We start from the raw sequence: 22,281 nt of genomic DNA, 5'->3' as shown, positions 1-22,281 counted from the left end.
ATGTCTCTGTGGACAACGTGGTGCTCCCGATTGTTGAGATCACGAGAAAGAAGGAAGGAAAGCAACACGACATCTGCACAGCTTCCGTGAACATATGTGGGAGATAGCAGGGCTGATTCTCATGCAACTTGCTCACTGTTTACTTCTGGGAATTCAGCCTTCAAGAGGGCAATAGGGAAAAAAACTCCATGGGAGCTGGCTAGGAGCTAGGCACCCTGCTAGGAGGCAGAGGTGCCCAGTGTTTCACCATGCAAATGAGGCCTGCACCCTCAGGATCTGCCCTCCAGCCAGATTTGTTGTGCTTTACCCCAGCCTGCCCCAGGATCCAGCAACATGGCCCAGGGTGCTCAGTGTCAGATTTCCTAGGAGATACCCTGTTGTAAAGGAGCAGAGTGTTGTCCCTTTAAACCAATAACAAAAGGAGTCCTCCCACACCTGTGCCCCCTGCCTATTCCTTGTAGTAGGGTCAACACAGAGAGGCTGGTCTTTACCTGAGCAATCTTCCGCTCTTCCTCGAAGCCTTCCATGTCCACAGTGAGGCCCTTCTCCTCGGCAATGAGTCCAGTGAGATCCACAGGGAAACCATAGGTGTCGTACAACAGCCAGGCAGTGTCCCCTTGAGAGGAGAAACAGATCAGTCAGGTCTCCCACTAAAATATCCACTACTCCTCCATCAGAACCCTCCCGCCTGGAGCTAACCAGCTCCCAAAGGGCCTGGGACACTTCCCTCAGCAAATGGGGAGGCCTATGAGACTCAGCAGTGGACCTCGGAGATTTGCCTGGCTAATGGGAACTGGCAGTCGGTGGTCACAGTGCTGGCGTCACAGTCTGCAGGAAACCTGTGGGTGGATCTCAGTCCAGTCCCTAGCGGACAGCTGTCTGCAGTAAGATGTTGCCACTCAACCAGAACAGGAAGAGGTTACTCACCCTGTGTGGCAATTGACATTCTTCAAGATGAGTGACCCTGTGGGTACTCCACTCCAGGTGTTGGTGCGTCCCTATGCCTTCGCTCGGAGAGATTTTTACAGCAGTACTCATACCGGTCGTGCACATGCAGAGCCTGCCCCCCCACCACACACACACACACACACACACAGAGCGTACCTTAATAGTACGCGTGCGCGACGATCTCTTCAGTTCCTTCTCTACAATGGAAACTACCCCAACTCTGAAGTAGAGGGGAGGAGGGCGGGTAGTGGAGCACCTACAAGGTGAGTAACCTCCTCTTCGAGAGAGAGAGAGAGAGAGAGAGAGAGAGAGAGAGAGAGAGAGAGAGAGAGAGAGAGAGAGAGAGGTGTACCTATGAGTGCTGCACTCCAAGTGACTTAAAAGCAGTGTATCTCAAGGTGGTAGGGACTTTGGATTGCGTAGAAATGCAGTAGATAATACAGCTCTGCCTAATCGTGTATCCGAGAGAGGGCCCTAAGTAAGGTCATAGTGTTTAACAAAAGTGCGTTCAGAAGACCAAGTGGTTGCTTTACAGATGTCAGTCAGGAGAACTTTGCATAGAAAAGCCACGGAGGTAGCCATCGATCTAGTGGAGTGAGTTCTGATGTCTGCTGGAGGCGTAACTTTCCGTATCTGATAACGGAGTCAGATACAGTCAGAAATCCATTTTGAAAGGTCTCTGGGTAGAAATAGGTGTCCCTCTGGACCACTCCGCAATAGAGACAAAGAGTCTAGAAGAATTCCTAAAGGTCGTGGTTCTATTCAAATAGAAGGACAAAGCCCTGCATCATCTAGGGTATGCATTGTGGATTCAAAAGTTTGCATGTGGTTTAGGAAAGAAGGTTGGCAGGTGTATTGGTTCATTGATGTGGAATGACGAATGGACCTTTGGAAGAAATTTGGGGTGTAATCAAAGGGTAACTTTGTCCTTAATAGGGTATATGGTGGGTCTGCCACGAGAGCTGCTATTTCTCCTGCCCGTCTGGCAAGAAGCGATTGCCACTAAGAATGCTGTTTTCATAGAAAGGTGTATGAGGAAGCAAGTGGCTAGGGGTTCGAATGGTTGTTGAGTTAAGCAAGATAAAACTAAGTGAAGGTCCCACGGAGGGGTAGGAGGTCTAACATCTGGGGATAGGGATTGGAGTCCTTTGAGAAAACGTTTAGCGATCAGATGAGCAAACACAGAAGTATCATCAATTTTGTTGTGGAAAGTTGTAATAGCAGCTAGGTGGACTTTGAAAGAGCTGAAAGAAAGGCCAGATTACCTGTTAGACCTCAAACAATCGAGTATAAGAGGAAGAGGTGTGGACATAGGAGACAGTTGTTTAGATGAGCACCATAGTGTGAATCGCTTCCACTTTTGGAGATAGGTGGTGCAAGTAGGTTGTGTTTTGCTATGTAGGAGCACTCTTAAAACTTCCTCAGAGCATGCTAGTTCGCTTTGGGAGAATCATGTAGAACCAAGCTTTGAGGTGAAGCATGGACAGGTTGGGATAGAGAAATGATAGGAGGTTCAGAATGAGAGGCAACGAAACTGGTGGTCAAGTTGACATTCTGGTGAGGAATGGAAACCATGGTTGTCTGGGCCACAACAGGTCAATCAGGATCACCGTGGCACGATCTGTTCATATCTTTGTCAGAACTCTGTGGAGGATCGGGGGGAAAAACAGAGTAAGTTCCGATGCCACAGAATCATAAATGCATCTCCCAGGGAGCGTATGCCCAGTCCCGCTCTGGAGCAAAATTCAGGGCATTTCGTGTTCTCTGCAGTTGCAAAAAGGTCTATGGTTGGGTAGCCCCAAAAGTGGAATACATTGGTGATCATCACCTCTTTCATCTCCCATTCATGGTCCCAGGGAAAACATCTACTTAATTTGTCTGCTGTGGTATTCATAGTTCCAGGAAGGTAGGCAGCTGATATCCGGGTATTATTGGAAACAGTCTCAAGCGATGACTAGAGGACAGTTGCGAAGTTTTGTTGCCAGCTGCTTTATGGTGTTGAAGCGATCGGACGGGAGAGATGCTATTCCTGGGTCCGGGAATCGAGGTGTGCTTCTAATGAACTCCAGGTGCTGGGTAGGAATTAATGTGGATTTGTCTTTTGTTTATTTGTAGGCTGAGGGATAGGAAACAATCGACGGTGAATTGCATGAATGGAAGTGCTTTGTCAAGTGTTGAGGCTTTGAGGAGGCAGTCGTCTAGGTAAGGAAATATTATGACTCCTTGCTTCCTGAGATGGGCAGTAACTATGGCCAGGAGCTTGGAAAAAACACAGGGGGCAGTGGTTAGGCTGAAGGGTAGTACCCTGTATTGAAAATGTGTGGAGCCGAGGGTGAAACGAAGGAAGCGTCTGTGGGCTGGACGTATTGTCACATGAAAACAGGTGTCCTGTAGGTCAAAGGCTGAAAACCAATCGCCCTGCTCCAGCGCTGGGATTATGGTGGCGAGGGTTACCATTTTGAACTCTTGCTTCTTGATAAAATTGTTGAGCTGCCTGAGGTCAAGGATCGGTCGTCATCCCCCAGTTTTCTTTTCTGTTAAGAAATAATGGGAGTAAAACCCCTTCCCTCTGTGTCATTCGGGCACAAGCTCCACTGCTCCCAATAGAAGGAAATGCTGTACTTCTTGCAGGAGCAGTTGCTCTGAGGAGGCACGGGAAGGGTGGGTGGGTAGGAGGCATGGATAGGAAGGGGATGGAATAGCCAAGTGTGACGACCTCTAAAACCCACCTGTCGGTTGTAATGTTCTGCCATTGATGGAAGAATGGTCGTAGGCAGTGTCCAAAAGTAGGGACAGGCGGTGTAAGCGCTGAAGTGGGAACATGGGTTTCAAAACCCTCGACCAAGGCTTCAAATCTTCTTCTTAGTCGGAGGGGGTTGAGACGCTGCCACGGAATTGGGGTGGCGACGCTGGTATCTGGGTCTCCGGCATTGCTGCTGTTGTTGCTTGTGTGATCTCTGGAAGTGCTGGGTATATGTAGGATAGCGTGGACAGTGGTAAGGTTGGTATCTATATGGTCGCCTTCTGGTTGTGTGGGTTTGTATTCCTAAGGACTGGAGGGTTGCCCTTGAATCCTTCATTAAGTGAAGGACGTCATTCATTGTGGAGGCAAAGAGTTTGTCGCCGTCGAATGGAAGGTCTTCAATGGTACTCTGGACCCCTCAAGGAAATGAAGAGGAGGAGAGCCACAAACCTCAGCACAACTACTGCTGTAGCAGTGGATCTTGCTGCAGTATTGGCCGCATCGAGGATCACTTGAAGAGCAGTACGTGATATGATTTGTCCCTCAGAGACTAAAGCAGTGAATTGTTGTTTCATTTCTTCTGGAATGTCCTCAATAAAGTCCATGAATTTGTTGCAATTTTTGTGATATTTTGCCAGCACGACAGTATAATTAGCAATTCGAAATCGTAGCGTGGAAGATGTGTATACTTTACGTCCAAGCAGATCTAAAAGCTTACTGTCTTTGTCGGCTGGGGTGGAGCAGGGATACTGGTGTTTGTTCTTTTGGTTAACTGCATCTACCACCAGCAAATTAGGTGCTGGATGAGTGAAAAGGAATTCAGAGCCCTTGGAAGGGATGAAGTACTTGCAGTCTGCTCCTTTACTGGTAGGTAGGTTTGCAGCAGGAGTCTGCCAGATGGCTTTGGCTGGTTCCAGAAGGGCTGGGTTGATTGGCAATGCAATCCTAGAAGAAGGCGGCGGCTGCAGGATGTCTGTTAACTCATGCTGCTGTTCAGGAACCTCCTCCAGATTAATTCTTAAAATTCACTGCCACTCTCTTGAAAAGGTCTTGAAATTTAGAAAAGTCATCTGAAGATGACGGGGGAGGAGGAAGCAGGGCTTTGTCAGGCGTTACAACTGGATCTACTGGGTTAGAAACAGGTCTTGCCTGATCCTGCACTTGTGATGGTGCTGTCTGGTGTCTGGCATCCGTGGCAGGTTCGTGAGCTTGTGGTAACGGGCAGGTGTCGGGTCTGGTTGAGGTGGCATAGCAAGTGTGGTCTCAAGGATAGGGTGCCCACGGGGCCCAATATTGCCACTGTGGTGGGAAGGGTATAGGTGGTGCCATCCAAGGGTTTACGCACCACGGGGCAGGATCCTGAGAGTAGGACGAGCTGATGTTTTTATGACCTTTATTAATTGGGGTCTGAGGATGAGCGACTTGGTATGGTGAAAAATTCTCCTGCAGTCCAGCTTCCTCCTCACTGGAGGAAGGCTGTTCAGACCCTGGCTGAGAATTTGGAGAGAAGCAGGTGTTCAGTAGGGGGTGACTGCTGGAGGTCACTTGACTGTGTAAATTGCAGTGCTGGAGCCCATCTGTGTGGCGATGGCAGTGCAAGAGGAATCTGCTGCGATGAAAAGTTCCTCTGCACCGGTGTCTTTAAAAATCGTTTGGCTGCCGGCCAGCTCAGCGGGTGCTGGTGCCGGGAGAGTGGCGACAGCCTGCGGAGGTCAGCCATACCAGCCTGTGCTGGCGCTGCGACAGAAGCGGTGCCAAACGGTGCCATGTGAGAGGCAGACAACTGGAAGCCTGAAGCCTCGGCACCAGAGCGGTGTGCTACTGCCGCAGCTGGGTTTCGCATGGCGCCGGAGGAGCCCGGCGCATCAAAACAGCTCAGCCAGGGAAACACTGGGAGGGAGGTGGGAGACCTGGCCGGAGAAGCCTCCTTCTGCGAAGTTCCCTTTGCAGGTGACAGAAGGTGATGGTTTATGGAAGTTTTCTTCAGCTTCTTTGGGGTGGAGGGGCTGTGGCGTGCAGTGAAGCTGGAATCAGTGCCCGGGTCTGAAGCGGACCCTAAGGATTTTTGAAGCAGGAGAAGCTTTAGCCTCAGCTCCTTGTCCTTCCGTGCCCTAGACTAAAGTTTGCTGCAGTGGGCACATTTTTGGGGAATGTGGGACTCCCCCAAACATTTTATGCATCTGGAATGGCCAGCTGACAGAGGGATAGAACCCTTACAATTCAAGCAGCACTTAAAGCCTGGAGAGCCAGGCATGTTGGAAGCGGCTGCGCTGACAAAAACCAAGAGAATTTTATTTTTATTTTTTTAAGAAAAAAAAACTAACCAACATCCGGGTAACGCTAATAACGAACACTCCGGGTAACAAACTATCTAAAAGGGTAAAAGTAACAAGGGAGAAAAGTTTTCTAGCAAGTCTGCTGAGCTCTGTCTCAGGCCAGGGATGGTAGAGAAGGAACTGAGGAGACCGGTCACACGTGCATACTATTAAGGTCCAATGGGGGGCGGGGGGAAGGGAGGCTCTGCGTGTGCGTGACCGGTACAAGTACTGCTGTAAAAATCTCCGATCGAAGGCGAAGGGATGCACTCCACTTGGAGTGGAGCACCCATAGGGACATCTCTTGAAGAAGAACCAATTGTTGGCAGTCTGATCAGAGAGCTCAAGGACTGAATAGGCCATGGAGACGGGATCATCTTGTAGGTCACAGGTGAGCCAGTGGCAGGATGGTGCATGGGGGGCTCACTCCACAGCTGCCCCCGCTGTGATAGAGGGCTTCAGCCTCCAGTACCATCAATCTGACACCTTTCACCCTGCTAAATTCACAGGCAGCCCAGCTGAGCGCTGAACGACTCCCAGATGGAAAATGCTGTTCAGCAGCAGATTTCCACAGGACACAGCTGGTGTGCTGGGGCAGGCGGAATCCCTGGAAGCCTCATTCAGCGTGAAAGGAGTTAAACAAACCTTACCAGGGATCGTTTTACTGTCTCCCAAGCTCTGGATCTTCCGGTCCAGGATGCGGCGCCCTCTACTGAGTGTTTTCAGGAACTGAACCTCTTCGTCATTGATAATATCCTTCACCATAAACGGGTCCTTCTTTAGCTCGGGGAACGCATCGCCCTGCAGACACAGGAGCAGCAGCCATTAAGAGCAGAGATCAGCATCAGACAGCGGATGGAGTCTCCTACCATGCACGACCTTGGATTCTCATGCAGCTCCTGTGCAGCAAAGGGACCTACCAGCGACTGCACCACAACGTCAACCAGCGAGGCGAAGAAGCCCTTGGGGGCATTGAGCTTCTCGTGGGAGTAGCGCACGGCCCGCCGGAGAATCCTTCTCAGAACATACCTGCGGGAACAGCACAGAGAGGGGATCCTCACTTGGACATTACACCCCTCTCCCCTCCTGCCAGGTGGACCTGCCAGCAGCTAAACATGGGCAATGCAAATACTGAGGGCCTCTTCCTCAGCTCCTCCCACCTAGTTTTGGAATCCACGCCCTCAACACCTGTGGGTGGGAGATGAGGTGTGCTGGCAGAGTGCAGGGTGTGGAGAGCAGGACTAGAACAGCAGAGGGGCTGCGTGTCAGGACTGAGGGGCATCAGCACAACTGTGTGAGAGATGAACATATGCCAGGCTGCATCAGACCCAAGGTCCATCAGAGGAAGCTGTTAAAAACCCTACAGTTATAGATGTGAGATAATCTGCCCGCAGATTAGGTCTCACACTGACCTCTAATTGTTAGAGCCTAGTTTACGCCCAGCAGCGTAAGGTTTCACATCCCTTCCCAAAATGTTGTGATCGGTAATTATGATAGCTCTGGCTATTCTTGATACCTGTATAAGCGTCCAATGCCTTTTTGAATCTTGCTAAAATCTTGGCCTCACAGACTTCCTGTGTTTGAGTTCCACAGTCTAATTATACATTGTGCAGAAAAATATTTCCTTCTATTAGTTTTGAATTTTCCTCCTTTTAATTTTATTCAATGTCCCCTTGTTCTTGTGTTAATGAGATGCAGACACCAAAACTTCTGGATCTACCTTCTCTAGAAGTCAGTATTTTCCATACTTCTACCGTGTTCCCTTTTATCTCTTTCTTTGCTCAGGTAATAATCCCCGTTTTTCAGTCAATCACATGAGAGTTTTTCCAGGCCATTGATCATTCTCATCACTCTTCTCTGACCACACCTCTAGTTCTGCAGTAAGATGGGGTGACCAGTGACAGACAAGGCCACACCTTTCATTTATATCAAGGCATTTTAATACTTTCAGTGTTATTCTCCACCCCATTCCTGACACATCCTAAATCTCATTGCTTTGACACCCAGGTCCTTTTCTAAGTTTGATCCATCTATGGAGTTTACCTCCTTTATTTTTAGCTTCAGGACCTTTTTGACTAACCTTCACATTTTACTGAAATCTCCCTTTCTAAAGGTTAATGATGCTGTGCCACTAGCCTGCTCACCCCATGGATATCAACACTAATTATATTATGGTTACTGTTAGAGTGGCTCAACTACTCTCTCTTCTTGAATTGGTGCCTGTGTGTTCACTTAAAGCTGAGTTAAGAACAGCCTCTCCTCTTGTGCTCTAGAACTAGCTGTTCCATGAAGCAGCCACTTTTAAAAGCTGTCTTTTTAACCTTGGTCCCATTGGGTCATCTGATCAGTTTATACGGTTAGTGGGGGTCTCCAATTACTACCACGTCGTTTGATTTTGCTACATCTGCTCTCCAACACTGTGCACTCGCTCAATCTCCTTTACTTGATACAGGCCTGCAGTACAGCCCTAGTCATAGATTTACACTCTTATAGCTTGGGAACTGCCTCCCTGTGGAGCAGCTGCACGTCTGCATTGAGGGACACTGGCCGAAGCATGTGCATGAGAAGCCCAGAGCTGGAATAGCAGGGGCAGAGCTGACACTCAGGACTGAGAGGCATGGACAGCACTGGGTGGAACGATTGCACAGCACTTACCCAAACCACAATAAGCCTGGCTCCAAGCCCTGCTATTGATCCCTTCCAGCCTTCTCAGTTACAAGGAAAATAGAAAAGCAGTACTTGTGGCACCTTAGAGACTAACAAATTTATTAGAGCATAAGCTTTCGTGAGCTACAGCTCACTTCAGGCTTATTGTGGTTTGGGTAAGTGCTGTGCAATCGTTCCACCCAGTGCTGTCCATGCCTCTCAGTCCTGAGTGTCAGCTCTGCCCCTGCTATTCCAGCTCTGGGCTTCTCATGCACATGCTTCGGCCAGTGTCCCTCAATGCAGACGTGCAGCTGCTCCACAGGGAGGCAGTTCCCAAGCTATAAGAGTGTAAATCTATGACTAGGGCTGTACTGCAGGCCTGTGTCAAGTAAAGGAGATTGAGCGAGTGCACAGTGTTGGAGAGCAGATGTAACAAAATCAAATGACGTGGTAGTAATTGGAGACCCCCACTAACCGTATAAACTGATCAGATGACCCAATGGGACCAAGGTTAAAAAGACAGCTTTTAAAAGTGGCTGCTTCATGAAACAGCTAGTTCTAGAGCACAAGAGGAGAGGCTGTTCTTAACTCAGCTTTAAGTGAACACACAGGCACCAATTCAAGAAGAGAGAGTAGTTGAGCCACTCTAACAGTAACCATAATATAATTAGTGTTGATATCCATGGGGTGAGCAGGCTAGTGGCACAGCATCATTAACCTTTAGAAAGGGAGATTTCAGTAAAATGTGAAGGTTAGTCAAAAAGGTCCTGAAGTGAGCTGTAGCTCATGAAAGCTTATGCTCTAATAAATTTGTTAGTCTCTAAGGTGCCACAAGTACTCCTTTTCTTTTTGCGAATACAGACTAACACGGCTGCTACTCTGAAAAAAGGAAAAACAGTGCCTTGCATGTGCAGGTGGTTCACATGAGGGATCTCCAGATGCCCAAAGGAGTGAGAAGACCCTCACTGCACCCAGAGCAGAGGGGGACACCACACCACCTCCGTTTCCCAGATCAAGATGTCAATGGCTGTAAGTTTCACCTGCCAAGAATTTCACCATTGCCAGGACTGACCTGCAGCCTCTGGACACACACACAACCTGCAGTAACACCACTCCTGCTTCCTCCCCGGTTTAGTAATGCACAGTTGTGCCACATGCACTCTTACCCTCTGCCAGTGTTGTCAGGTCTCCCTCCATCAGCAAGGGCCACAGTGATAGTTCGGGCATGGTCTGCCAGGACTCTGTATGCCATGTCTATACCGTCTACATCCTCAGCACCAACCTTCCCTGCGTACGGCCTGGCCCCAGTGCCCTATGCAGAGAGAGGACACAGTGGGTATGGAGAACCTTGCTGTCTTGTCTGCTTATAGAGGGACACACACAGATGGTTAGATACATGGCTCTGCTCGGCAGCATGGCTGGATGACCCAAGTCCAGGGCTGGCCTTGCTCTCCTTGCTCAGGGCCAGTGGAGGCTGGGAATGTTATAGAGGCAGCACGCTTCTCTGAATGGGAGAAGGTTACCTCACTGTCCCCCGCACCCTCTGGAATAGAGGCCGAGTGGCTCTGGAAGGGAGGCAAGCAAAGTGAAACTGCTTGGCTCAGACAGAGCCCAGGTCAGCAAAGGCCGTGACTGAGATGGAGAATCCAACAGGATTTGGAGTGACAGCTGCGGCTGGTTTTGCTATGCTGGGTCACAGACTCCAGTCAAGCATAACTAATACAGCCAACAAGTCTTTCCCCCCACGCAGTTTCACTGCAGTCCCCATTCTATTTACCACGCTTTATTGCTGCTTTCAGAGCCTGGCTTCTTCCTTCACTGGCAACACCAGTGTTCAGGGAATGCCGCCTTAAAGGCGACCGGCAAAGAGAAACATTTGTTTGTGGCCCTTTCTTTGTTCCTTTATGGTCGATGGAGATGGCCTGGGAAGGCTTTTCACAAACAAGCCCCCAAAATGCAGCTTTTCTGCCTGTTTTATTATATTCAAAATATTGATCCTGTCAACTCATTTGCAGAAATGAGGATATCAGAAACCCCCAGTAAGTGAAAGCCTACTGACAGGAGAAGGGATTTTTAGTCAGACTGTGAAACCCATGTGTTAACATCTAGTCAATTCCAATGTCTGAGAAACATTCAGGAGAAAGGATGTCTTTCTTAAAGATTCAAGCCCCGCCCCAAGGGCTCAGATTGCTCACAATCCACATTTCAGAGTCTTCCAGGAAAATCAAGATGATCACATGGGATATTCCGAATGAGAAAAGGAAGCAGAAAAACAATTTTTTTTTTTATCATAACGAACCAAAAAGGAGCATAAATTCACCCACTTCTGTTGCACACCTTTCAGGCACCACCCGACAGGCCAGCATATGCCAGTTACATAGAATCATAGACTTTAAGGTCAGAAGGGACCATTATGATCATCTAGTCTTACATGCACAACGCAGACCACAGAATCTCACCCACCTATTCCTGTAACCGTAACAAACCTCTAACCTATGTCTGAGCTACTGAAGTCCTCAAATCGTGGTTTAAAGACTCTGAGGTGCAGAGAAACCTCCAGCAAGTGACCCATGCTCCCCACTGCAGAGGAAAGCGAAAAGTCCCCAGGGCCTCTGCCAATCTGCCCTGGAGGAAAATTCCTTCCCGACCCCAAATATGGCTCAGGGTTCTGCTGATCGCATGTGGGCAAGACTCACCAGCCGGCCACCCAGGAAAGAATTCTCTGTAGTAACTCAGATCCCATCCCATAAGGGGGAGGAATAGCTTAGTGGTTTGAGCGTTGGCCTGCTAATCCCAGAGTTGTGAGTTCAATTCTTGAGGGGGCCATTTAGGGATCTGGACCAAAAAAAATTGGGGATTGGTCCTGCTTTGAGCGGGGGGTTGGACTAGATGATCTCCTGAGGTCCCTTCCAACTCTGATATTCTATGATTCTAACATCCCATCACAGGCCATTGGGCATATCTACCGCTAATAGTTGAAGATCAATTAATTGCCAAAATTAGGCTAACTTATCAAGTTTAGTCTTGAAGCCAGATGTGTCTTCTGCCCCCACTTCTTCCCTTGGAAGGCTGTTCCAGAACTTCATTCCTCTGATGGTTAGAAACTTTCATCTAATTTCTAATTACTTAGCAGAGATTAATTATACAAGTCAAGCTATGTAGTCCTGGAAGCCTTGGAGCAGGGGGGGTTTTAAGGCAGGTGACCAGCTGCTGAAGTTTGGCTTTGGACCCAGTTTCACCACCTAAATCCCTACACTGGGTCCCACCCATCTTTCCAGTTGAGGAGAGCTGGACGTGGCACCCTCCAGATCACAATGAGACTTCCCCCAGTGCTTGGACAGGGTGGTGGTGGGTAATCAAGAGGAGGAGGAGAGGTGGGGGACCCTCTCCACCAAGACTCCCAAAGGAGGTACAAGCTGCTTCTGCAAAGTTCCCGGCCTCTGCTGGCCCAGAGCATGATAGATGGAGCTTGGCCCTGAACACAGAGCTGTGCCATCTCAAGCCTACTGATCAGGTCCATTTGTTTAAAACGAAGTCCCTTTGAGTCAGGCTTTCTAGGACTCTGAAAAGCTCTTAGTGCAGTTAGGAAGCTTGCAAAAGGAAGGCAGCTATGTAGAGGGGAGGGCGGTGTCTCCTACTTTCAAAGATGACCGAACGGTTCATGGTCAGCACAGCTCACAGGGAAACATCCCCGTGAGCTGCTCTGATCAGATCCCACATGCTCTCCCCAGATTCACTCCTAAAGCAGCAGCTACGGAATAGGGTCTTCTACCCTTGCCAAGGTACAAATCTGCAAGCCAAGCGTTTTTAGGTTCACGACAGGTCGTTCTCACAGCCACTAGGAAATCACCATGGTCCCCTCCTCTGGGACAGCTTCCCTGAGCGTACAGTGCCATGCACACCTATGAGGCTATCCATAACAGGGTAAGCAGACAAATTTTGATCAGGTTCAATGAACCAGTCACGGATCTGTACCTTCTGGATGGCTTCAAAGTAGGGGATGAAGAGATCAGTGTCATAGTTGGACATCTTGTTCTGCAGCACAGACACCAGCCTTTCCAGACCCAACCCAGTATCAATGTTCTTCTTGGGAAGAGGTTTCAGGGTCCCACCAGCCTCTCTGCCCAACCCCAGGGAGAAAGACAAACAAACAGTCATTGAACAGGTTGCTGCAGGGGAATTGCCATCTCTTCTCTCATCCCCACATGACTTTAAATGATCCCATTGGTCTTATAGGGCAGGCATACACACGGGCCACCAGGAGCCTTAATAAGAGGGTGGGTAACGAGACACTCAAGAGCAAACTAGAACCAACATAAACAAACCCTCCCTCACCCCAGAGAAATGGGCTTAATAAGCGTCCCCAGCCTGGCCCAGGAGACAGCCACAGATTAACTCATGTATATGGGGGTTGGGGGGAGCACTGCAAAGTCACAGGCCAGTGGCAGAATGGCCTCCTTCCAGAACTATAACGAGAGAAAGGTCAGCCACCGCAACCCCACTGATCAAGCCTGTGATGGGAGATGGCGCAGAAGTCAGCCCGGTGGGGAGTGGAGCCAAGTGTTCGGCCTGAAGGACTCCCAATGAATTACAGCTTGCAGAGCCTCCAAGCATGACGACAGTTCTTTCCACTCAGCAGCTGGGCTTGATTATTTGCTTCCAATAGCTGCTTAGGGAAGATGGTTACACACACGAAATACCTTGTACTGAGTGACATGCGGTGCTGGGAGTGCAGCTTAGCTGCTGAGGTGTGGAGGGTGAAGAGAAAGAAGTCTTAATGGGGGCCCCCTGTGTCTGATGAAGAACAGCAGTGGCGGGTCACTAGAAGGAGCCCGATCAGCAGTGCTAGAGGCTAGTCACGGGGCAGAGGTGTTACACCGGGAAAAACAGTGGGAGGTAACTACAGGTGAACTACAACCTCCCTCCTCCTAAATCCCAGATTTCACAATTTAACCATATTCCCCCAACACCCATCGGGGCAGCTCAGAAGCCAGCTGTGGGGTTGGCGAGAACAGTTCACACTGGAGGGTGGAGGCTCCCAAGCCTACAGCCTCCCGGTGCTGTGGCTTTACAGAGCTGTCTTTTTACCAGAGTGAAGATCTCCTTCTCCATTAAACAAGAAGTGCCTGGAGGGGGCAGGCTCTTGGCTCACCTGTTAAACTGTATAAACACCAGGTTCCAGATCTCCAAGACATTGGGGTCATCTTGATTGACAAGGTGTGAGGCATCCCTGTCCCCAATCCGGTCATAATGAATCTCACTGCAGGGGCCACAGGGGCCTGTGTCTCCCATTTCCCAGAAGTTATCCTTCATGCTGCCAGGCAGGATCTTGCTCTCAGCCAGTCTGTACCATAAAAGTGCCCATTAAATCAGAGAGTTGAGAGCAAGACAGGGACCTCCCCCAATTCAGGGGCAAATAAAGAAACCACCTTTTACTTGTTAAAACTCATTGAATGGGTTGGAAGAGCCCACAGGCTTTTGAGAGAGACCCAGCTGAGATCCTGCTTTCTAACACCTACCATTTGGACTTCCCATTCTAGCAGGACCAAACAAGTGCCCCGCTCCCCCACTTCAAAACTGACACATTCACAAGAAGCTCATCTCTCCTGGTGAGAGGCCTGCTGTACGTAGAATATTTTTAAGATGCCACCATGTGCTTTTAGAACTGAAAGTGATCCATTTTTTACAACCTTCTGTCCTCAGGGACAAGTCTGGCCTTGGTTAGGCTTCATTAGGGGATTTCTTTTGTGCAGAATGCCCAGGCTTTATTTAAACAAAGATACAACAAGATGCATCTCAATCTCTCCCTTTTAATTACGAGCGTCAGCTCAAAGCCCTTGGCTTTATGGCTCTTCCACCCAGAGAACGTGATCTGTGATACGCTGCCACGGTGAAGACCCACTGATGTGTGTCCATTGCCAAATAAGACATGCTGCATTTCCTTAAAATAAAATGCTGTGTGAAGTAAATACCACCTACTTTCTCTGTTCCCACTGCAAAGCATATAAGATTTCAACCAGCAATGTATCTTCAGCATGGTCATAAATGGGTTTCCATGTGGTTTCTGATTCCATTTCAGTGGTATAAGGTTAATTCTTTCACAGCAATGGCCCGCTCTTGCTGATGGAATAGAATTTGCACGTCCCGAGTCTGTCCAGTAATCCTGTGCTGAAGGGATTCAGCCTTCACAGGTGCATCTACAATCCCAAAGATCCCACTTCCTAGCTGGCAAGGGTTGCCTGGTTAGGCTGGGTCAATGTTTTATTTATTTCAGTCTATGTAATCTCCCAGGCTCAGGTACTACTGGAAATCCAATCTGTGACTACAGAACAAAGCAGCAGCAGATCCCAGCTCTTGTAAATGTCAGTAAATTAAATTAAATAATCACTAAATGGAAACTTCCCTTCCCCTCAAAATTTCCCCAGCCCCTCTCCCATTCCAAACACCCATTTGAAAAGACAGACTTTGCAGTATGCCCTGGAAATCAGCAGATCCAGACTATTTCAAACCAAGAGGAAAGCAATCCCAAAGTCACAGGCTCCTAGTGGAGAACACCACATCAGCAGCTCCCATTCAAGCAAGCCAAAACAGTTCCACTTCGAATGTTTTTGCTGAGCACTACTGAAGCAGGATAGCACAGGAGTGCTCTGTCAGGCAGACCCATCCCAGGCCACTTAGGGCTTTACAGATCAAAGCCTACATCTTTAACTCCATCTGGAAACCAACAGGCAGCCAGTGCAGACCACGGAACATAAGTGTCATGTGCTCACTGCACTTATGACTCACAAGGAGCTTCTCAGCAGAGAGGTCAAAGACTGACTGGGTTGTGGGGAGTGAATTATTTCTCACCCCATCAGGCTATCCCTTTAGTGTGTGGTTTGGCTCACTGGTGAGACAACATGAAGCTTATTCCACCTCAACCATGGCATGGGCAATCAAGGGACTCCAGGCTCCAAGGCTGTCAGGCCTGCACCTATCACCAGCACGGTTTTCATAAGAAGAGTTAATTTTTAAATGCCCTTACCCTAAATCCCACCAGATCTGTTGGCACTCAAGGTCTGGCTCTAATCCGGCTGCCTTGTTGCCACCAAAGTAAGTGACATAGAGTCTTTCAATGGGGATGCCAAATTCGTTGGTGAGAAGGTCCAGAGCCAGTTTACAAGCCAGTTCCTGCACCAAGACAGACAATGTTAGTGAGGAAAAGCAAACAGATCTTCATACCCATACAACACAGCCCAACCCAGAACAGGCAAGAGTTGAAGGCACAAACTGTAATGCCTCAGAATAGGCTTTGCACATCACCAAGTCTAAAGTAAACTGAATAGGAAGCAAGGGAACACAGAACACATGAAACATCCTCTCACTGACTCCACTGCATGCAAAAGAATTGAGGTCTGGAACCTATGCAATGCATTGCCCCCTCTCTAGGCCCACTGCAGGTACTCCTTTGAACTGCCAGCTCTGCCAAACACTTGCCCCTCAGAACCTGAAATGAGCTGAAGTCAGACTTTTAGATAGCAAATAAGTTCAAGAACCAGATTGCTTTAGCCAACGACAGCTGAAACAGGCAGGCCAATATTTGCAGGGGGACAGTAATCCCCATACATCAATAAACTTAGGGTTCACTGGATGGCTTCATACAAGCAGCCAAAGAATAAAAAATTAACACTTAGGAAGTTCTACTGTGATTCTCTCTTTCCTCATTGATTTTTGGTTCCACTGTTATTTTAATTACCTTGCTGCACTTTGATCAGCTTCATGAAGTTCAGTGGCACAGTATTAACTCTTGAACTAAGCACTTGCAAGGACATCACACTTCCTCATTTTATGCTCCTGTCTCCTCAGCAAATCCTTCTCACTAACTCTGGCTTGCATCCAGAACATCTGCTGGAACCCTGCCTCCAAAGTTCTAAAGCCTGTAATCTGAGCCACTTACAAATGAAGGGCTGCAGAAAGTGCACTGGAAAATGACCATTCTGAATGATAGCCTACTTAGACGCTAAAAGCCTGATACAAGGAATTGCTTTGCCTTTCGTAGCCCACTGGGACCAGGAGACTTTAATCCAATTTAAAAGTACTGGTTTATTTGCATTTATTTATTGATTCCCTATTGTTATAAGAATGAATGTTGGTCACACTGCTGTAGTGCTAACAAGGTGTTCAGATTGTACTTCTTACACTGCACTGAGATTAGACAAACAAGAACACAATTCTACAGAGAGCTTTTCACATTCAAAGGCTTTACAAATGTTAGCTAATTAATCCTCACAACATCCCTGAGAGGCAGGTGGGCAGCTATGGGCTTTTTCCATCCAGAAGGGTCCCCAAGTGCTTTATTATCCAATGCACAGATACATTCTTACTTTCTATCAATGGTTCCACTGTTGTGAGGTGGCATATAGAATTTTCTGTCTTAGGCAACTAACTTATGCATCTTAATACCATGCTCAGGGTCTAACTGATCACCAGATTTGGGATCTGGAAGGAATCTTCCCAAAGGTCAGATTGCCTGCGACCTTTGGGGCTTTTCACGTTCCTCTGCAGCATAGATCACCTGCCAGGATCATCTGGGCATTGTTAGTATATAGGTTTATTTGTCAGCCTGAGATAGAATTTTGGGTTTGACCTTTGATACTCTTATATCTTATACCAATATGTGTAAACAAAGACTGTGTATGTTTCTTCTGCCCAGTCAGATGGGTTCGTCAGTACAACAAGAACAGATAAGAGCAGTTAAAGTGTTACCGGGCATGGTGGGAGTGTAATATTCGAGCACATTTTAAGTCTGCCTCAACCCCTATCTCAAGGCAAAGTCAAGCAACCAGTAGGGAGGCGCAAGGGGAGACTGGGAGGAAGGTATAAAACACTAAAAACCCAAAGAAATGCCCATCCCTGACCAGAGCACAACCTCACTCCTTACCCCTCCCATGGGGTACAAAAGAGATGGGATGAAGACCCAAAACGGAACTTGACCCTAAGTTGTAAGGGGTGGGACTGTGGGCATCCATTGCAGGTATATGGACCAAATGGACCTGCTAAGGACGGACGGACGGACGGAATGGGAAACAGGGACACAGGCAAGGCTCTGTGGCGTTAGAACTGGGAAGGGGAACACGGGGTAAATGCTCTGCGGCATCAGAGCTGGGAAAGGGGATGTGGGGTAAATGCTCTGCAGCGTCAGAGCTGGGAACAGACCACTGGGAAATAGACACTGCTGGCGTGTAGAACTCTGGATATGCTTGCTTGGAACTAATCCCAATAAACATCACATTGCCTGCACTTCAGACTTCTGCTTTCTGTCTGCGTAACAAGAACCAGAGGAGAGGGTGAAGGGAAAGCCCTCTAACAGGCATAACCAACCTAATCATTCCCTGCCATCACAGGAAACTTGGGCATTAGTGGCATCTCAGTTACTCCCATTTTCTGCCTGCCGTACACAACAGTCCTTGCGTTAGCCTCCCAAGGACTGGTTTAACTGAGGTCATCAGGCTGAATGTAGAGGTATTTGGGTGAAGTTTAGTGGCCTGGAGGTCAGACTAGATGATCTGATGGTCCCGTCTGACCTTAAACTTCAAGGTAAATGGGGATCTGGAATCTAAGCAGAGCTTTCATGAAGCTTACCTTGAAGTAATCTCCAAATGACCAGGACCCCAGCATCTCAAAGAAGGTGTGGTGGTAGACGTCTTTCCCCACGTCGTCCAGGTCATTGTGTTTGCCCCCAGCTCGGATGCACTTCTGGGTATTGACGGCTCTGATCAGTTTAGCCATGGGGTGGGAGGGGTCAAGGGTATTGAGGAAGATGGGTTTGAACTGGGAGGAAATAGAAACAAGATGATCTAAACTTAAGAACTCACCTAGGCAGTGAGCACTCTGTGGGTCAGTATACGTGGGCCAATAAGAACGTGCCCAATGCATGTATTTAGAAATGCTGAGGTTGCCACTCCACCAGACTAGGGAACCTTTCCATCACTCCTACCAAACCAGGAGCAGTACAGGTGGACTCCCAGGGGTGCGGCATCCACCTGTCTGTGCCCAGGAGGAGGGCAATTAGGCCCTCTGCCCCAATTCAAATAAAAGACTACCAAAGTTTTTTTAAAACAGGATTTGTTTGCTTGGTGCTAAGGGCCTAATCCAAACCCCCCTGCAGTCTTGTCACTGTCTGCCCGGGTACTTGGATCAGGCCCTAGTGACGGAATGACAGAATGGGAATGAGGAAAATGCTGCCTGGTACACAGAACAGAAATGTCTCTGAAAAGCCCTCTGTGTCTGAGCAGAGTTCCCCTAAGGAGCAGGGAGCAGTCTGTACCTCCACCAAGGATTCCATATGGGGAGGGAGGGAGGCTTTAAACACCAACCACGGTTTAGCAGAATCATTGTTGAGAAAAAGCTGCCCAGGGATGTGCTGATTTAGTACATCCCGCAGGTGACATGGCCAGACTCCATTCCCAGCCAGGGCTGCCCTGCTCTGGGCCCTCCAGCGTACAGGGACATCTTATCTAATATTATCGCATTACAGCACTGGGAGCCCACAGCCAGGGGTCTGACGGGGAACTGTTGGAGCAATTCAAGCCCATTATATCTCACCAGAATGAATTTCAGAGTGATAAGTACTAGCCACAATATACTCGGCCAAGCATTCCTTAGTTCTTTGCTCCTGCAGAAAGCACAGGACAGGTCCCAAAGTCACACAGTCCTAGGGGAGAGTCCTACCTGATTCATGCCAGCATTGGCAAAGAGCAGCGTAGGATCATCCAAGGGGATAGTCGCAGATGAGTGGACGTAGGTGTGCTGGTGCTCCTTGAAGAAATCAATGAACTTTTGCCGGATCTGCCTAGCTGACAGTGTAGTTTCCATCCTGAGATCACTACGCAAAGCTGGCAAGATTAAAAAGAGAAAGCAGATGGGTGAAGGACACATTCTGCTCAGTTTAATGGAACAGTAATGAATAAGGATCCCAGGGAAGGGGCAACTGGGATGTAATTCACCTAATTCTTTTCTCTGGGTCTCATGAAAGTTAGGATTTTCAGATGTTAATTTCCAGTCTCACTTGTTTCCAAGCGTGATGAGAGTCTCTCACTCTGACGTAAATGGTATTGGGCTAAAGGATCACAGATTCTACAGCTTTAAGGCAAAGTATCCCCTCAACACTTGTGTGTGGATACCTAAACTATTAAGTCAGATTGAGCATGGCTCCTCTGGGGAGGGGCCCTGAGTCACAGACACAAAGGCCTACAGTACTGGTGACTCTATGCTGTGGCTCATGAATGCCATCCAACAAGGAACACATTGCCTTGCAAATACAATAGACAGAAAATGGGTTTTAAGTGATCACTGCATGCTCTACAAACCGCAAGTTAGGGCTGGCAATTCAATAATTCACTTAGCAGGGGAAAAAAAAAAAAAAGGGAACAGATTGTTATAGTTTAAAAAAAAAAAAAAAAACCTTAAACATCAGGATGCAAGGAAATCGAGACTTAAGTATCCAGCACCGATCATCACTATCCTACAGCAAATTAATTACCAGCCCTTCTCCCCAGACAGCACTGGCTGCTTCCTGCTTCCTCTCAAGACAGAGAAGAGGACTTGCTGCAGTCCCCGAAAGTGTGTATGGGAGAACTGGTAAGCAAGGTCTACTCCAGCTGCCAGGGGGACAGCAGGCAGAAGTAAGAAAGGGGTCTAAATGGCTTCTTTCTGTCTGCTTCTCCAGAGCCACAGGAGTAGCAGAAAGAATAGGAGTACTTGTGGCACCTTAGAGACTAACAAATTTATTTGAGCATAAGCTTTCGTGAGCTACAGCTCACTTCATTGGTGCATCCGATGGAGTGAGCTGTAGCTCACGAAAGCTTATGCTCAAATAAATTTGTTAGTCTCTAAAGGTGCCACAAGTACTCTTTTTCTTTTTGCGAATATAGACTAACACGGCTGCTGCTCTGAAACCTGTCATTATGCAAGGAGTAGCAGAGGAACTAGCAGTAGGATTGTCAGTGCAACACCCCTTCAGCAGCCCACATGTATTTCAGTTCCCAGTTACCCAGGCCCAGATTCACAAAAGCATTTAAACACCTAGCTCCCATTGATTTCAAATATCTTAGAGGATCTGAGTCTTAGAGTCCATTCTGGAACCCTCCAGAGGAATTTAGAGAGAAAGAAGTGTCCCATTTTCACAAACAGGAGACCAAGCAGAGAATCTGCTTGTCCACCACCCAAGTCATTAGAGCAGCCGCTTCTCTGCCTCTCTCTGAGCAAGGGACAAGAGGCTGGGGTTGGAAGCGAGGGGAAAAAAAATCTAAAATTTAAAAAAAAAAAAAAACCCCACAAAATCATTTTGAAGTATATTAAAACTCCTGGTGACATTTTAGCTGTCAGGCTTTTTCACTTCTCCCAGAGCGACGATTTTGGCAAGAACCACCCATTTAGTGAATTGGCCAAAGGTCAGACGCAGAGCAAAGAACTGAACCCAGGAATCCCGACTTCCAGTCCCCTATTCAAACCAATACCCCTCGCAGCATATGCAGATGGCAAACAGGCTATGCCAATTTAAGCAGGGCTAAGATGAGGCAACAAGACTCCAAACAATTACAAATAGGGAACAATCCCAATGCACCCGGCATTGGCTACTGTGGGCAGACAGGATACTGGGCTAAACAAACCACTGGTCAGACCCAGTATGGCCATTACATTCTTACAGCACATTTAAGATGCAAGCCCAGGGGGGCCTGACATTTGGGAGATCTAGTTTCAAATATTGTAGCCAAAAAACTGCAGCCAGATCTACCCCCAGAATGCCAGGGACACGGTACTACCAGAGCCGTGCCACGTGCCACTTCAAGGCATGCTCCCCTAGGCCAGCAGGCCCCCCGCCCCCGGGCTCCCAGCCCCGCGCCCACGTGGCACAACTCCCCCGCCCCCGCCCCCAGGAGCCCCCGGGCCGAGCCAGACTCCCAGCATCCCCTGCGGCTGCGGCCCTGGAGCACCAGGCTCGCGAAGTGGGGGCACCGTGGCAATGGGGAGCGGGGAACCCTGCTCCCTCCCGGCGCGACGTGGCTCCCCTCCGCTGCCCAGAGCCAGAGCCAGAGCCAACCCCCGGGCCTGCCAGTCTTTACCTCTCCCCGGCACCGCCACCAGCCGCGCAGCCTCCGCCGCGCAGCCTGCGCCCGCCCCCACAGCGGGCAAGGCGAGGGCGCCGGCCACGGATTGGTCTCTGCCGCTGACAGTCACCCGCGAGCCCTGGGGCGGAGAGTTTGTGACGTCATGGGGAAGGGGCGGCGAGGCGGCTGATGCAACGGCCGCGACACGGCCCCCCCCCCCCCCGTGGGGGAGGGGGCAAGGGCTGCCATCTTCGCTTCGCGCTGGGCGGGGCCAGAGGCGCGCCGCGGGGCTGCTGCGCCCCCGCCCCTCCTGGCCCGGGAGCTGCCCCGGGCTGGGGTAACGCACGCGCCGGTGCGGCGCGGGGACGCCGCGCGGGGCACCGTGCCGGGAACGAGCCCACGGGCCCGCAGGGGCGGGGAGCGGCCAGCGGCAGCCACTTCCTCGTCCCCGCCCTCGTGGCCCCGTCGCTCCTTTCTCCGGCTATTTCAAATTTATTAGCGCATAAGCTTTCGTGAGCTACAGCTCCCTTCATCGGATGCA

General features: G+C 49.2%; 1 protein-coding gene and 1 long non-coding RNA gene across 2 annotated transcripts in view; one reads left to right on the top strand and one right to left on the bottom strand.

The window, feature by feature from the left end:
• LOC122456332 overlaps positions 1-4,328 on the top strand; it is a 31,206-nt gene extending 26,878 nt beyond the window's left edge. Inside the window, exons 3-4 of the long non-coding RNA XR_006275196.1 lie at positions 3,064-3,150; positions 4,000-4,328. This is a non-coding gene — a long non-coding RNA (uncharacterized LOC122456332). The remainder of the gene's footprint in view (positions 1-3,063; positions 3,151-3,999) is intronic.
• The window catches only part of AARS1 (alanyl-tRNA synthetase 1), a 55,249-nt gene extending 33,226 nt beyond the window's left edge, over positions 1-22,023 (bottom strand). The window contains exons 1-10 of the mRNA XM_038368233.2: positions 21,756-22,023; positions 19,363-19,526; positions 18,274-18,462; positions 15,677-15,822; positions 13,805-13,996; positions 12,628-12,772; positions 9,819-9,964; positions 6,927-7,035; positions 6,657-6,807; positions 492-616 (exon numbers count right to left, since the gene is read on the bottom strand). Coding sequence (XP_038224161.1) covers positions 492-616; positions 6,657-6,807; positions 6,927-7,035; positions 9,819-9,964; positions 12,628-12,772; positions 13,805-13,996; positions 15,677-15,822; positions 18,274-18,462; positions 19,363-19,506 — 1,347 coding nt within the window. The 5' untranslated portion in view covers positions 19,507-19,526; positions 21,756-22,023. The remainder of the gene's footprint in view (positions 1-491; positions 617-6,656; positions 6,808-6,926; positions 7,036-9,818; positions 9,965-12,627; positions 12,773-13,804; positions 13,997-15,676; positions 15,823-18,273; positions 18,463-19,362; positions 19,527-21,755) is intronic.
• Positions 22,024-22,281: the final 258 nt, after the last annotated feature.

Source organism: Dermochelys coriacea, chromosome 12 (assembly GCF_009764565.3).
Source record: "Dermochelys coriacea isolate rDerCor1 chromosome 12, rDerCor1.pri.v4, whole genome shotgun sequence".
In the NCBI taxonomy this organism is placed as follows: Eukaryota; Metazoa; Chordata; order Testudines; family Dermochelyidae; genus Dermochelys; species Dermochelys coriacea.
Note: the sequence above shows the minus strand (reverse complement) of the source record. Positions and strands in the feature narration are given on the sequence as shown.